The following is a 15,916-nucleotide window of genomic DNA, read 5'->3' as shown; positions in this document are numbered from 1 at the left end:
TGCTCGCCTCCTCTGGACTGTATGCTCTCCTGCACTGGACCCAATCCTGCATTCACAGGTTTCTTGAACCCAACCCAGGCCCCTCTACATCTCTTGCCATTTTCCAAGACTCCATCTCCCATAATCCCTTGCCTGACCTCCACCAAGCCCTTTCTGGTTGAACTCCTTTCCAGCATTCAGTTAATTTCCCTTCCACACATCTACCTCATCTTAACCTGGGTCATGTTCTATCGCTCCTTGTTCATTCTGGTCACTAACCTCTGTGTCTCCAGCCTGACTTCCTGCTGTGACTATATATGGCCTAATTGTTGCTCTCTCTGTGCCTCTCCCCCTCTTCTCTTTGTTGATTGCATGACCTGATTGACTGGATTCACGTCTGACCTACCCTCTCATTCCTGTGTCCCGGAACTCCATTACCTAGCATACATGCATCACGTTCCTGACCCTGGAGCTCGTCACAACTCTGCTGCCTCGCCTGATTGTTTTCCCACCCATCACAGTTAGTTTAGTTCAGTGCACATCCCTTCTGTTTACTCGTTACTAGTTGTTATTCTCCCCTAGACCCTCATTGAGCCAGGTTCCTGCTTATATGTTCCACCTGGTTCCATTTCATGTGGCTGGAATGACAATGCTTCATTTAATTTTTAATCCTGGACTAAATTAAGTGTTTGCACAAGACCTTTGCCGGTACTTTTAACTGGCTGGTAGAACTCAGTGCCCAGATTGGTCAGAGAATGAATCCCAGATCTTTTGGCTCCCTAAAATTGGCATAATGTGAATACACACTGATTCTTTTAACACTTGAGGCCTCGGGAGGCCATTCTTCTGTCTCCTAAACCAATGCAGAGAGGGCAACCCCACCTTTATCTGGAAGAGTAAAGTCATAGAAAGAAGGGGGCAGCTATTGAGCCACTTTGGACAATCATTTCATTCATCCTCGTCTCAGATGCACTGTTCCCATAAAAATGTCTGTCGCTAATCATTATTTTCCTGTCCCGTCAGTACCACGCAGTGGAAGTCATCTTCAGACTTGACAAAGGTGTCAGATGAGTGTTTGATGTGGTCCACATTATTGCCCCTTTATCTCTCCTATGACTGTAGTATTGATCTGCTTCTCGGCACCACTCCCTTATGTGGCTGTCGGTACACCTTATCAGCCCAGGAGAAAGCGCTTATGCAAAAATACCTGGATGAGCCGGAACTGGAGACTGGCCTACGACTCCTGTGCACTCATTAACCATCCTCCTGGTTGAGACATGTGGTATTGGCGGAGTATGCACATAACTCTGTTGCAGATGCTCCAACAGAGTTAATGCCATTCCAGATTGGCTACGATTATCAACCTCCTTTGTTTGAAGTTTAGTAAAATAAATCTGGGTCCCCTCTGCTCTCCTTGCCCTGGTCAGCAAGCACTGCTCTCCTCTTCAGACATTCTCCTTCATGTGCCCTATACATGACTTAAATTTATCTGTCCATTTCCCATTACTAAAGTCACAGTAAACCTTGTGGTAGCCCACCTGCTCCTCCCCAGGTTGTAGATTTCATTAGACAGTCCAGTTCAAGCTTGTCTAATGGTGTACCAATGAGTGTACATTATTACATAGTTATTGGTAAGACATCAGATGATGACATTGATTTCTGGATTTATTTAACGGCTGTGTAAGAATTAAGAAGAAATCAAATGTCATATAGGAGCAATAGAAGTTGTTGCTTCAGAGTGAATTAGAATGCCATCAAGATCCCCCAATAAAGTTAATTACTCAATAGGGAACAATGTTGACAATGACGAAGCACTTCTTCAGACTCACTCAGACTTTATCTCGAGTGTACTAGTGCTTCAATATAAAGGCCTATGATATTATGGTGACTGGTTTTACATGTGATATATTAAACGGCACTTGGTAAACTAAGCCAAAGCACACAGAATATGCTCTGGTAAGACATTGACCTACTTGTTCCTAAGAACTGACATATAAAGATTTTCACCTTGACTTTGGACCAGTGGCAGCTGGCCAATAGAACAAGAACCATTACCATTAATGTATTGGTGACTAAATTTGGCAAAAAAACATATAATATCATATAATGTAAATCGCTGTCTGTGGTTGAAAATTCTGCACTAGTTCAGAAGTAAATGGTAGATGTTCTGCACTTATATAGTGCTTTGAGTACCAGCTAGGTAGAAAAGCGCTATATAAGTGCAGAACATTTACCGTCTCATTCACCCATTCACACATTCACACATACCGATGGCAGAGCTGCTATGCAGCTGACCTGACTCAATGGGGGGTTGGGTTCAGTATCTTGCCCAAGGCAAGGCAGCTGGGAATCAAACCACCAATCCTGTGATTGGCAGGTGACTACTCTACCTATTGAGCCACAGCCCCCCCGAGAAGTGAAAGTGCCACAGTTTAACCAATAGTTGATTCAATATTTACACACAGCAACATAAATGTAGCCAATGAGTGAACAAGGGAGAGCTAATGCTGCTGACTACGATGGAAACCGAAACACAAGACTGGAAACTCCTCCTCCTAATTCAGTAAAATCTCTTCTTCTGAAGAGAGAATTTGAAAAGGACAACCACAGTTACAATTACGGGTTAAAGAGCTTGGCCCACATCAACCAGACACCATAATTAAATGACAGGCTAGAGAAAAAGGTCAAACTTACACGAGAGGTTTCCTTCAGAAATTGTGAAGCAGGAAGGCTCGGCATCCATTTAAATTAGAGACATTAAAAATTTATCAGAACAATTGAAAGAGCAAGTTCAATTCAATTCAATTCAATTTTATTTGTAGAGCGCTTTTTACAATTGACATTGTCACAAAGCAGCTTTACACAACCAAAGAACAGTACATGAACAGTGTATGTGTATGAGTCATAATAATGTGATTGTCCCTGATGAGCAAGCCGAGGGCGACAGTGGCAAGGAAAAACTCCCTGAGAAGGCAACAGGAAGAAACCTTGAGAGGAACCAGACTCAACAGGGAACCCATCCTCATATGGGTGATTACATGCTGTGTAGGCAGCAGTCCAGTATAACAGTTAAAGTATTTTAAGTTAATATGGAGTCCAGTTAGTTATTGCAGGCAGACTAGTTCCATTCCTTGACTATCGAGCGTTGAGTCGAGACCTCCAAGAAACAGCTTCCGACGTCCGCCGAGGCCGGGACCGACATCATAGTAGCTTGTGACCAATCCAGTCTCCAAACGCATCCCAAAGGGCAAACGGTGGATCCAGGCGACGAGATCTCCAGCCAGAAGTTGGGCATCAGGACGAGTCAGACAGGTCCAGAGGGCAAAGGGTGGAATGACGTGTAGCTCGACAGAGAGACAGGAAGAGGGAAAAGAGAGAGGGAGAGGGAAAGAGAGAGAAGAGGAGAGATTGCAGTTAGTTGTATTCACAGTCAGATAACGTTAGAGGTGAATGTATATTTAGTGTAGTGCAGCAGGGACTCCGGCAGGACTAATTATGACAGCCTAACTAAAAGGGTGGGTTCAGAAGAAAACACAGACATGAGGGCGCACTGGGATGTAGAGCAACCAAACACTTCACCATCAACAAACCCGAGTGATCAGTGAGAGTTGGGAAGACAGCATCTAAACATACCAGTTCACCATAATGCTCTACGTCCATGAGTCCTTCCCAGATCTATTTACTCAAATGCTTGACTAAATAGGTAGGTTTTCAGCCTAGACTTAAACACTGAGACTGTGTCTGAGTCCCGAACGCTATTTGGAAGGCTATTCCATAACTTTGGGGCTTTGTAAGAAAAAGCTCTGCCCCCAGCTGTAGTTTTTAGGATACGAGGTACTGACAGGCAGCCAGCATCCTTTGAGCGAAGTAGGCGTGGTGGATCATAAGACACTAGCAGTTCACTTAGATAATGCGGCGCAAGACCATTTAATGCTTTAAATGTCAAAAGTAGTATTTTAAAATCAATGCGAAATTTCACGGGGAGCCAATGAAGTGTAGATAAGATAGGCGTGATGTGATCGTATCTTCTGGTTCGAGTGAGGACTCTCGCTGCTGCATTCTGAACTAACTGAAGCTTGTTTATGCACCTGGCTGAACAGCCAGACAGTAAGGCATTACAGTAGTCCAACCTAGAGGTGATGAAAGCATGGACTAATTTTTCTGCATCATTTAGTGACAAAATATTCCTTATCTTGGCAATATTTCTGAGGTGAAAGAAAGCTGTCCTGGTGACATTATTTACATGAGCTTCAAATGAAAGACTGGAATCTAGAATTACACCAAGGTCTTTGACTGTTGCACTAGATGTAACGGAAAGGCCATCTAGAGTTACGGTGTGGTCTAACATCTTGCTTCTAGCTGCAGATGATCCTATAACTAGTACTTCTGTCTTATCAGGATTTAGCAGAAGGAAGTTAATTAGCATCCAGTCTCGTATATCCTTTACACATTGCTCAACTTTATTAAGCAGTTTGATCTCATCTGGTTTTGATGAAACATATAACTGTGTGTCGTCAGCATAACAATGAAAGTTAATACCATGTTTACGGATAATGTTGCCCAGAGGAAGCATGTAGAGGGAAAAAAGCAGGGGGCCTAAAACTGAACCCTGTGGAACACCAAACTCCACTGGAGAGCATGTGGAGTAATCGCCATTTAGATCTACATACTGATAACGATCAGTCAAATAGGACCTAAGCCAGGAGAGGGCCGTTCCCTTAATTCCAACAACATTTTCTAGTCTGTGAAGGAGAATACTATGGTCAATGGTGTCGAAAGCTGCACTGAGATCGAGTAGCACAAGCATAGAGACACTACCCTGATCAGAGGCCAATAGGAGGTCATTTACTACTTTAACAAGGGCCGTCTCTGTGCTGTGATGAGGCCTAAATCCTGACTGATAGAGTTCATGTATGTTATTTCTATGAAGATACGAGGATAGCTGCCCAGCTACTATCTTTTCGAGAATCTTTGAGATAAAGGGGAGGTTTGATATCGGCCTGTAATTTGACAGCTGACAAGGGTCGAGATCAGGTTTCTTGATTAGCGGTTTAATAACTGCTAATTTAAAACACTTTGGGACATACCCACAGCTGAGTGAGGAATTTATGATTGTCAGCAGGGGTTCTATTATTTCTGGCACTATCTGTTTTAGAAAGTGTGTCGGTATAGGGTCTAATGTACAGGTTGAAGATTTTGCAGAAGAGATGAGTGAAATTAGTTCATTCTCTTCAAGAGGAGTAAAGTAATCTAGGTACTGATCTGCTGAGGTTAGCTCGTCACCTGCGTCAACTAAATTGTCTGGTTTTAAAGCTTGAATTTTCTGCCTTATATTTACAATTTTGTTATTGAAAAAGTTCATGAAGTCCTCACTACTGCACAACGTTGTTGTGGAGATATCTGCAGTAGTTTTCTTTCTAGTTAATTTGGCTACTGTATTAAATAAAAATCTAGGGTTGTTTTTGTTGTTTTCTATGAGAGTGGAGAGATACGTTGATCTAGCTGCACTAAGAGCTTTTTTATAGTTCAGGATGCTCTCCTTCCACGCTATCTGGAATACTAACAGTTTAGTTTGGCGCCATTTACGTTCTAACTTTCGAGTAGTCTGTTTTAAGACGCGCGTGTCATCGTTATACCAAGGAGCAAGTTTCTTATCTCTAATGACTTTTCTTTTAACTGGAGCTACTTTATCTAAGGTATAATGTAATGACGACTCGAGATATTCAGTCGCCTGGTCTAGTTCTGTGGTGTCAGACGGTGATCCAATCAAAGTTGATAACTCTGGAAGATTACTAATAAAGCTCTGTGCGGTAGTTGATGTAAATGTACGTTTAATGCGATAGCGCGGCGCTGAGTATACATTGTTAATATGACACACTGTAGTTGAAACAAGATAGTGGTCTGAGATAACTTCAGACAGTGGGAGCGTAAGTAAATTTCTTATACTTAAACCGAATGATATTATTAAATCTAAGGTGTGACCCGCTTTATGAGTGGGTCCTACTACACACTGATCTACTCCTAGCGAGTCCAATATGGACATAAATGCTGTTCTCAGAGGGTCTTCTGGATTCTCAAAGTGAATATTAAAATCTCCAGCAATTAACGCTTTGTCTACAGAAACAACTAGGTTAGAAAGGAAATCTGCAAATTCACAAAGAAATTCAGAGTAGGGCCCTGGGGGTCTGTAAATGATAATTAGCGGGATCGGCTGAGCAGACTTTATATTTGTATCTATACTTGTTATGTTACTATAAAGACATTCAAAAGCTTTAAATTTGTGTACATGCTTTTGTACGATAGTCAGTTTATCATTATAAATAACTGCGACACCTCCTCCTCTACCAGTCAGACGAGGCTGGTGAATGTAGCTGTATCCAGGAGGAGTTGCTTCATTTAAAGCTACATACTCGTCCTGTTTAATCCAGGTTTCTGTTAAACAGAGTATATCAAACTCCTGATCTGTGATAGTTTCATTAACAGTAAGAGCTTTAGATGTAAGAGATCTAATATTTAACAGTCCTAACTTCAGATCAGAGGTGCTGGCTGCACAATCAGTGTGCTCTGAATTTGAGGTCTGTATGTTAATTAAATTATTAAAACATACTTTCTGGGTTTTTCTAGCTTTTTGTTTAGCTCGAGGAACAGACACAGTCTCAATATGTTGAACCCTGAGTGACGACTCTGTGCAGCTAGCAGACGGTTGGTTTAGCCTGTTTGTCTGCTCCCTGGCCTGGACTCTGGGTAGTCAGCGACTAGCTAGGCCTGATCTTAGACTATGAGCTATACTGCAAGAAATGAGAGCAGCACCTTCCCGAGTGGGATGGACACCGTCCCGCCCTAACAGGCCAGGTTTGCCCTCAAAGGTACTCCAATTATCTATGAAGCCCACGTTGTTTTCGGAGCACCACCTGGACATCCAGCGGTTCAGCGACCATAACCTGCTGTAGGTTATGTCACCTCGTCTCATTGGGAGGGGGCCAGAGAAGATTACCACTTCGGACATCGCCTTCGCTAATTTAAACACCTCTTTAAAGTTATTCTTGGTAACCTCAGACTGACGAAGGCGTATATCGTTAGCTCCAGCATGTACCACTATCTTTGAAAAGCTATGCTGTCCTAAGGCCCTAAGATTGCCTTCAATGTCCGAGCAAGTGTACAAGAGGACACATGGAGAGGTCAAGCCAGCCATAGACATAATTATCAACTGGATGAGGGCCACAGAATTGCGGTGAGAAAAAACGATGATGAGGAGGTGAACGAGAATCGACACATTTTATTGAAAATAATTGGTTGTGTGAGTTTTTAAACTTGCTCTCTGTAGCCATGACAAGACAGAAGCCTCAATCAATGCCCTGATTTTTCAGTGGGTTTCACAAGATCATGCCACGAATGGATATGCTGTTTAACCAGCTAAAGAAGTGGAACACTGAATCACTGAATTGTCCAGATGTTCACAGACAAACACACAAGCACACAAAATATCTGGTAAATGAATGGGCTCTTCATATTTTCTATAAAACAGTCTATAGCACAGTAACAGTGTGTAAAACATATATCTACTTTGTTCTACCTGGTGACACCATTTTGAGCCATGCCTAGGAGCGATTCTCTTTTTTTACAATTATATTATATATAAATATTTTACAAACATGTTAAATTAACATCACTAATGAGCTAAGTGACACAAATGTCACAGACTCATCTTCAAACTTTATACCAATACATCAACAAAGTATGATATTTTGATATTTTGACATAATTCACATAGGAAATTGTTGTTGCACATGTATATGGGACCTTTGATGAGATAGACAACCATGGGAACCCTGTTAATTCCAAATCAGGTCAGTGTAATTATCAATACTTTACATATACACGCAGATGATCAGATTTCAAACTGTTAATAATAAGAAACTCTAAACACTGTACATATATACACGTTTACATACAGCCCCTTGTGTCTGTCTATTTCAACATGGATATTTACGTCAAGCTGCAGAATTCTGAGAAACAATGAATGTTGTGAAATAACTTGAAAGACCTGCCAGTCAGCTCTTTTTGAGTGACAGATTTTGTGTGTGGAATTTTTTGTGTGAGGTGTGCAGAATTGTCTATGAGCTCAAATAAGCCAAGCATTCATTTCTAGTTTCCTTTTGTGCAGAGTCCTCTGTGGAGCATGGTGGTGCTCAATAAGCGGCCAATGGTTTGATCAGGTAAAGATTTATTTTTTATTTTTTGCTTGATTGTATGTTTTTGGAAGTTGTCTATTGTTCTTTTTTTCACATTATCATTCTGTTCTATATGGGGGTCAGTTTTCAAAATGCATGTCTGAGGAAATTTATTACCGTCCAAGGAATCTAGGATTTCTTAGTAATATCTGGAACTGTAGTCACATAGATATCAAGCTGCTTAGAGACAATCCTATACCTTTTCCTTTAAAGGGGCATTTTCCAAAGCAGGATTTAATAACAAAAACCAACCCTTTTTAAACAGGACCAAATTAATATTAGTATCAAAAATTGATACAAAACCGTTTTCCTCTATGTAATCTATCTATCTGTAGCGTGTGTGTGTGTGTGTGTTATGCCCTATATTATTGTATTTCAGCTAATAGTACTATTATCTCATACTTCTAATGCTTCTAATCTTGGGATGGGCGTGTGTCTGTGTCATTCTTAAGGTTAAACTTGTCTTTTCTGTTGAACTGACATTCATTTCAAAGAAATGCACATACCTTTTCCACCTTGTCAGTCAACCTTCACAATAGCAGTGTAATTTTTTACAATTAAAGCCCTGCTTAGGACCTTTCAGCAAGAGCTTTAAGTGAATCATATTTTCAAAATAAAAGTACTACTTAGCAAAAGGCTGGTACGTTCAAAGGTATCTGCAGTGTTAAAATTCCTTTTAAAAAGTTCCTTACATTTTCTTTCTTCTTTAATGTAAACTTCATTTCAACTTTCTCCTTTCATTTCATAATCTGGAATAACTTAAGGGTAAAGGTACATGAAATTTAATGAATTCATGTATGACTCCATGCAGTCTAGCCACAGGGGTTGCAAGCCAGTGACTTCTGTGTCAGTCCTAAGCCCGGATAAATAGAGAGGGTTGCGTCAGGAAGGGCATCCAGCATGAAACTTGCCAAAAACAAGCATGCGAATCGTAGATGAGAATTTGATACCGAATCGGTTGAGGCCCAGGTTAACAACGACCGCCACCGATGCTGTTAACCTACTGGGTGCCCGTGGAAATTTGACTACTGTTGGTTGAAGAAAGAGGGGAGGCAGAAGGGTTCATGGTGAGAGAGAGATAATGGTGTTGATAGGAAGAGAAACGGGGTAGGAGTGATCTGAAGGGGGAGTTTGTGAACAATGTCCTAGAGGTGAAAAGAGTCTCAGACGGGGTGATGAGCCTAAAGCTAGAAATCAAAGAGGTGATGGTTAATGTAGTCAGTGGGTATTCTCCACAAGTTGACTGTAAGTCAAAAGAGAAGGAGAGAGTCTGGAGTGAGTTTGATGAGATCATAGAGAGTATCCCCAGAGGAGAGAGAGTTGTTGTTGGAACAGACTTCAATGGGCATGTTGGTGAGGGCAACAGGGGTGATGAGGAGGTGATGGGCAGGTTTGGTGTAAAGCAAAGGAATCTGGAAGGACAGATGGTGGTGGACTTTGCTAAGAGGATGGAAATGGCTGTAGTCAACACTTACTTCCAGAAGAGAGAGGAACACAGAGTGACATACAAGAGTGGAGGTAGGAGTACGCAGGTGGACTACATCCTATCCTAGACGAGGTCATTAGAGAGAGGTTAGTGACTGCAAAGTGGTGGTAGGAGAGAGTGTAGCCAGACAGCACCGCATGGTGGTGTGTAAGATGACTCTGGAGGTCAGGAAGAAGAAGAGGGAACGACAGAAAAGAAGACCAAGTGGTGGAAGTTAAAGAATGAAGAAACTTGTGAGGAATTCAGGCAGAAGTTGAGACAGGTTCTGGGTGGTCAGGATGAGCTTCCAGGTGACTGGGAAACTACAGCAGAGGTTATCAGGGAAACAGGTAGGAAGGTGCTAGGTGTGTCATCTGGAAAGAGGAAAGAAGGTAAAGACACTTGGTGGTGGAATGAGGAAGTACAGGAATGCATCCAGAGGAAGAAGTTAGCTAGAAGGAAGTGGGATGTAGAAAGGACTGAGGAAAGTAGACAGGAGTACAAGGAAGCGCAGAGTAGAGTGAAGAGGGAGGTGGCAAAGAACAAACAGAAAGCTTACGATGAGCTGTATGACAGGTTAGACACAAAGGAAGGAGAGAAGGACGTGTACAGGCTAGCCAGACAGAGAGACAGAGATGGGAAGGATGTGCAACAGGTAAGGGTGATTAAGGACAGAGATGGAAAGGGTGGAGTCCCTTCTTGTTTGCTATGTTGATGGACAGGCTGACAGATGAGGTCAGACAGGAATCTCCCTGGACAATGATGTTTGCGGATGACATTGTGATTTGCAATGAGAATAGAGAGCAGGTAGAGGAACAGCTGGAGAGGTGGAGGTTTGCTCCGGAAAGAAGAGGCATGAAAGTTAGTCGTAGTAAGACGTAGTAAGAATACATGTGTCTAAACGAGAGGGATCAAAGTAGAAGCGTTAGGTTACAGGGGGCTGAGGTGGAGGTAGCAGAGATGAAGATGTTGAGGTTCTCCTTAGGAGTGACCAGGTTAGACAGAATAAGGAACGAGCACATCAGAGGGACGGCTCATGTTGCCTGTGTTAGCGACAAAGTCAGACAGGCCAGACTGAGATGGTTTATGTGGACATGTGGAGAGATAGTGATTATATAGGTAGAAGGATGTTGGAGATGGAGCTGCCAGGCAGGAGGACAAGAGGACGACCAAGGAGGAGATATATGGATGTCTTAACAGAGGACATGAGGTTGGCTGGTGTGAGGGTAGAAGATGTTCATGATAGAGTGAGGTGGAAAAGGATGATTTGCTGTGGCGACCCCTGATGGGAAAAGACGAACGAGAGGAAGAAGATGTATGACTCCATGTATGACAAATCATGAATTCATGGAGAGAAATAGAGCTGAAAATCCTGTGCTGCAGTGAAAACCAAACAGCTGACATGTTGAAAGCACTGTAGCTGTGTGGTTGGCTCCATCTCCAACATCCTTCAACAGAGCTATTTTTCTCTTTTTTTTTTATTCATCTCTATTATTCTCTTCTTTTACTTTCAGCCCTGTCTATTTGGAAGAGGAAATAACACGTAGCTACAGAGAGTAAAAGAAAAAGGGTGAGATCCACGCTGAGCACCAGCGACTGAGTAATCTGCAACCATCATGCGTCCCCTTAGAGTGAACCACAGCACAATGTTTTTACTGGTCATCCTGCAGGGGGCAGCATTGGTGCTGTTTTGCGAGTGGTACAACCAGGTCATTCCCCAGAGCTTTGTTGACTCCGACAACAAAGTTCACGTCCTGCTGCTTTCATCATGGAGATCAGGTTCATCCTTCCTGGGTCAGGTGTTCAGTCAGCACCCATCTGTCTTCTATCTCATGGAACCTGCTTGGCACGTGTGGTCCAAACTGAAGAAAACCGGTGCTCCAGCACACCGTATGGCTGTAAGTGATCTATTACAGAACGCCTTCCTGTGTGACTTCTCAGTGATGGAGGCCTACCTACCAGAGCAACACAGTGTCTCCTCCTTGTTTATGTGGAGTCACAGTAGAGCACTGTGCTCACCACCAGCCTGTCCTCTTACACCACGGAATGAGTTCAGCAACCAGACTCAGTGCCTTAAGGCATGTAAAGGTACAAGTCTGAAGGGGGTGGAGGAGGCCTGTGGCACCTACAGTCACGTGGTGTTAAAAGAAGTACGATTTTTTGAGCTGGAATCACTCTACCCACTTTTGCAGGATCCAAACTTAGATCTGCGGATCATCCACTTAGTCCGAGACCCACGTGCTGTGATGCGGTCTAGAGAGGAGTCAGCCAAAGCCTTTGAGAGTGACAATGCTGTTGTGTTAGATCAGAGAAATGTTCCAGCAGGTGAGGTGCAGTATCAAGTCTTACAGGAGATCTGTCGTAGCCACATGCGTATTGAGAGGGCCATCCTGAAGCCCCCTCCATTTTTAAATGGAAGATACAAAATGGTCCGCTATGAGGACTTGGTGCACAACCCACTTGGGGAGATCTTTTCCATGTATGAGTTTGTAGGACTTGAGATGACCAGGCAGATGGAGGATTGGATCTACAATGTGACCCATGGAAAAGGCAAAGGCTCAAAGAAAGACGCATTTAAAATAATTTCACGAAATGCTGTGGAGGTCTCCCAGGCTTGGCGTACCATGCTGCCATACAGCAAGGTCAAACGCATCCAGGAAGTGTGTAAAGAAGCCATGTCACTGCTCGGGTACAAGATGGTTCACAGTGAAAAAGAACAGAAGAGACTTGACATAGATCTGCTGGTGCCACAGGAACCATATCAGTTCAGCTGGTTACCAACTAGAACAGAGGATCCAAGCAATCAATGATATCCACATTCTACAAAGGCTTTTTTAGCTGTCATTATTATTATGTCATGCAATCATAATAATAATAATAATAATTATAGAGTAATATAATTATGTGTTACTGCAGACTAATTCATCAACTGAAGGATCACTTTTGTGATATAACATTGTTATAACATTGATGTGTGAGTGACGTCTGGCTTATATGTAGGTGTAAATTCATCATAGAGCAAAATTAATTGATTATTACATGTCTTCATCAATAAAATCTAATCTATTTGATTATTAGACATTTATGTTTATTTCTTAAGACATGTGAATGGCCCAGTAATTTGATATTTTTACTCCTTTTTAATAAGACTTACTTTATGTTAATGTTGCTGCAGATGTGTATTATGAGCACAAGACACATGGTGGATGCTGGGCATATATAGTCACCTGTAAACTATAAATCCTACACTCATTAACACTATGTTTTTCACGAGGAAGACCAGATACTTTCCAAGTCGGTTGCAATTTGCAAGATGTGCTGTGCAGCTGTAAAATCCACACACAGTAGCACTAACCTTATAACTGACCTGAGGTAGGGAGGATGGAGTGGACTGACTGACCAGTGCGGAATTGTCTCAACTGTTATTATGACCATGAGCTTGGTGTTTGTTTACAGCAGCGTGTGTCTGCCAATACTAGTTTACATTTTTTGCTGTTATTAAGCATGTATCAAAGACCTCTTTGTGTTGTGTGTATGCACAGGTTGATGGGGGTTGGCATGTTATTGGTATCGTGTTAGTTAACTGGTTTTTGCAGGCATTAGCTGCATATTTGTCTTTAATGTATTGTGTTAGTGATTTGATACTTGCATCAGCCAACACTAGTCTACAGAGAAAGCAGAGCATGTCCACCACCTTTGTTAGCAGAGCAACAGCAGCAGCTTTGGTCCTGCATAAGTCCATGTGACCTACATTTTCGTGTGCTCAGACTAACATACACAACTCTTTATATGCGTGTATAGTAAAACGGATTTCAATCCTAGCTAGAGTTTCCTAGTCAAGGTTGCATATCTGAACAAACCAGTCAAATTGAAGTTTACAATCGAATATGTCCAGAATTTATTTAGGGGGTCATGAGATATCATTGACATGAGATACAAGAATGGAACAAATGTGAGGTCACATTGCATATGTTATGTGACATTGTCTAAAAGTTACTCAAGAAACTTTACACTGAAGATGATTTAGTTTAGTTTTGTTAAATATTATTTAAAATAACTCTAAGTTCATGTTGGTCTAAAAAAGGTTCATAATAGGGAGGATTTTTTTTCTGTGTTATTTGGTTTTTGAGACACTTGGAGCTGGCTGGATATCGTTTGCATAGAGTTTGCTCAGAACTAATTCTAGTTCTGAGTCCAATTCCTTCTAATAATTAAAAAAGGATTTACAAAACTAACAAAAAACAAAACCAAGTTGAATTATCCAACAAATGAAGTTGGCAGCAATAGTTACACGTTTCAGAACTCGTGAGCAGAAGCCAAAATTTTAAAGCTGTACTGTAAGCTTAGATTACCCTCTGGTGACCACATAGAGATATTACATGGTTATCTGAGTTTGTGTTGTAACAGTATTATGAGGTACTGTTCGACACCTGTAAATGGGATTGTATTTGACAATATCACAAATATGTATGTATATCACTTGCAGATAACCCTACACATTTCCTATAATCTCTACCTCAAGATGTTGAATTCTTCATGTCTTTGAACTTCTGTAGTGTAAATAAATGGATAGGACAAAACCTGGAGTGTGTCTGCCTATTCTTTCTGACCGAAGAAGATTCAGTTGTATGCTTAACTGGCAAGACCCACAAAGGACTCACCAAAAACAAATAGTAAAACAAGCTTAGATTCACATTCCAGATAGAAACAGTGTGGCATTTAAAATAATTCCACCAGAAATTACTTTAATACAGTTCTAAAATGGCAAATCATTACAAAATAAAAGCATTTGTTCAGACTTTGTGTAGAGAGAATTACTTGTTAAATTAGTAACAACAACGGCAAAGTAATTCCAAAAGTGGTTCCTCTTCTTAAACACACCTTTCTAAAAAGAAAATGACTCTTTGGGGATTCAAAGAGACAGTGAATTAATGTAAGGAGTAACCTGCTACGTGAATGGTATAGTTGGCTGACCACTAACATACCGATGACTACTAGGGTTAAAAATGGTACCCACTGTGAAAGACGGTGGTGGCAGCATCATGCTTCGGTAATGCTTCTTGGCAGCCGGCCCAGAAAGGCTTTTTAAGGTAGAGGATAAGATGAATGCGGCAAAATATAGAACAATCCTGGAGGACAATCTTATTGAGTCAGAAAGACAACTACGGCTTGGGAGAATATTTTCAAGGAAGACAATGACCCAAAGCATATAGCAAAAGCTACACTGAAATGGTTTACAGACAACAAGGTGAATGTTCTAGAACGATAAAACAATTTAATTATCTCAATCAAAAAAGTAAATGTGTTCAGATTTTTAAAATTTTTTCATTTTGATTCATAACAAATAAAAATTTGTTATTAAAAAAACTATTTGGTTGCTTCTTAGTAAATGTATTATTCAGTATTTTTCCAGTATTATCTGGGACTCACACAAGTCAGCTTCTCAGCTAAATCCTCTACACGTACATTCAGATGAACTGTACAGTGACAAACACTAGACATATTATGTAAACACATCGTGACTCTGCCTCGTGTGTCTGTTTTAACCTGAAAGACCTGCCAGTCAGCCCAAGTTGGAACGTACTAACGAGTCCTGACGTAGGAAACCTGTGGAGTTTCTGAAGTTATGTACGTCCCCTTTGGTTGTGTATTGTCTTAGAACACTAATGTGACACACACACACACACACACACACACACACACACACACACACACACACACACACACTATCACTACTGATCACTTTGTGCGCGCCTAAACGTAACTCAGCATTTCTTTATTTGTAGTTTAACTTATGGCACCTGATCGAGATTATCAACCTGTTTTTTAACTACGTTTTAATAAAATGTTGAGTTTAATATGAAAACATCCTCCATCACCTTTCAGGCGGATAGGAATGTCAAGGGACGGTCGAACACAGGGAAATCCATCTCAGGGACAGAACAGGGAAGGAGGCAGAGGGGAGCAGAAACAGGCCAGGCAGAAAACACTCACAGTGCCGAAGGGCAGAGCAGAGGCAGGTTCAATCACAAGAAGTCAGTCTGAATGAATGCTGGATAGTATGATTCCACAGGTTGGTGTGAGACTATCTGGCAGAGTGGAGAGGCCCATTGAGCTGCTTAAATAGTGAAGGTGTAGGTGTAGCTAATGAATAATCAGAGTCAAGAGGCAGGGAGGGGGAAAACTGGAAACCATGACATCATGCTCCTGGTGTCAATTTGGCACATGATAATTACCAACT

The 15,916-nt window shown here is 41.5% G+C and overlaps 1 protein-coding gene across 1 annotated transcript; it reads left to right on the top strand.

Annotated features, from left to right (window-relative positions):
• Positions 1 to 7,951: 7,951 nt before the first annotated feature.
• LOC113165547 (carbohydrate sulfotransferase 6-like) lies at positions 7,952 to 12,746 on the top strand. Its single transcript, XM_026365156.1, has 2 exons — positions 7,952 to 8,195; positions 11,190 to 12,746. The coding sequence occupies exon 2, from the start codon at positions 11,292 to 11,294 to the stop codon at positions 12,483 to 12,485; it is 1,194 nt and encodes a 397-aa protein (XP_026220941.1). The 5' UTR covers positions 7,952 to 8,195; positions 11,190 to 11,291; the 3' UTR covers positions 12,486 to 12,746.
• Positions 12,747 to 15,916: the final 3,170 nt, after the last annotated feature.

The sequence above is a fragment of the Anabas testudineus genome, chromosome 6, assembly GCF_900324465.2.
Source record: "Anabas testudineus chromosome 6, fAnaTes1.2, whole genome shotgun sequence".
Lineage (NCBI taxonomy): Eukaryota > Metazoa > Chordata > Actinopteri > Anabantiformes > Anabantidae > Anabas > Anabas testudineus.
The sequence above is the reverse complement of the archived record's forward strand: the minus strand, read 5'-3'. Positions and strand labels throughout refer to the sequence as shown.

What these genes read in the sequence shown, in the direction of transcription:
- LOC113165547 (XM_026365156.1), top strand. Translation starts at nt 11,292, where the DNA reads ATGCGTCCCCTTAGAGTGAACCACAGCACAATGTTTTTACTGGTCATC.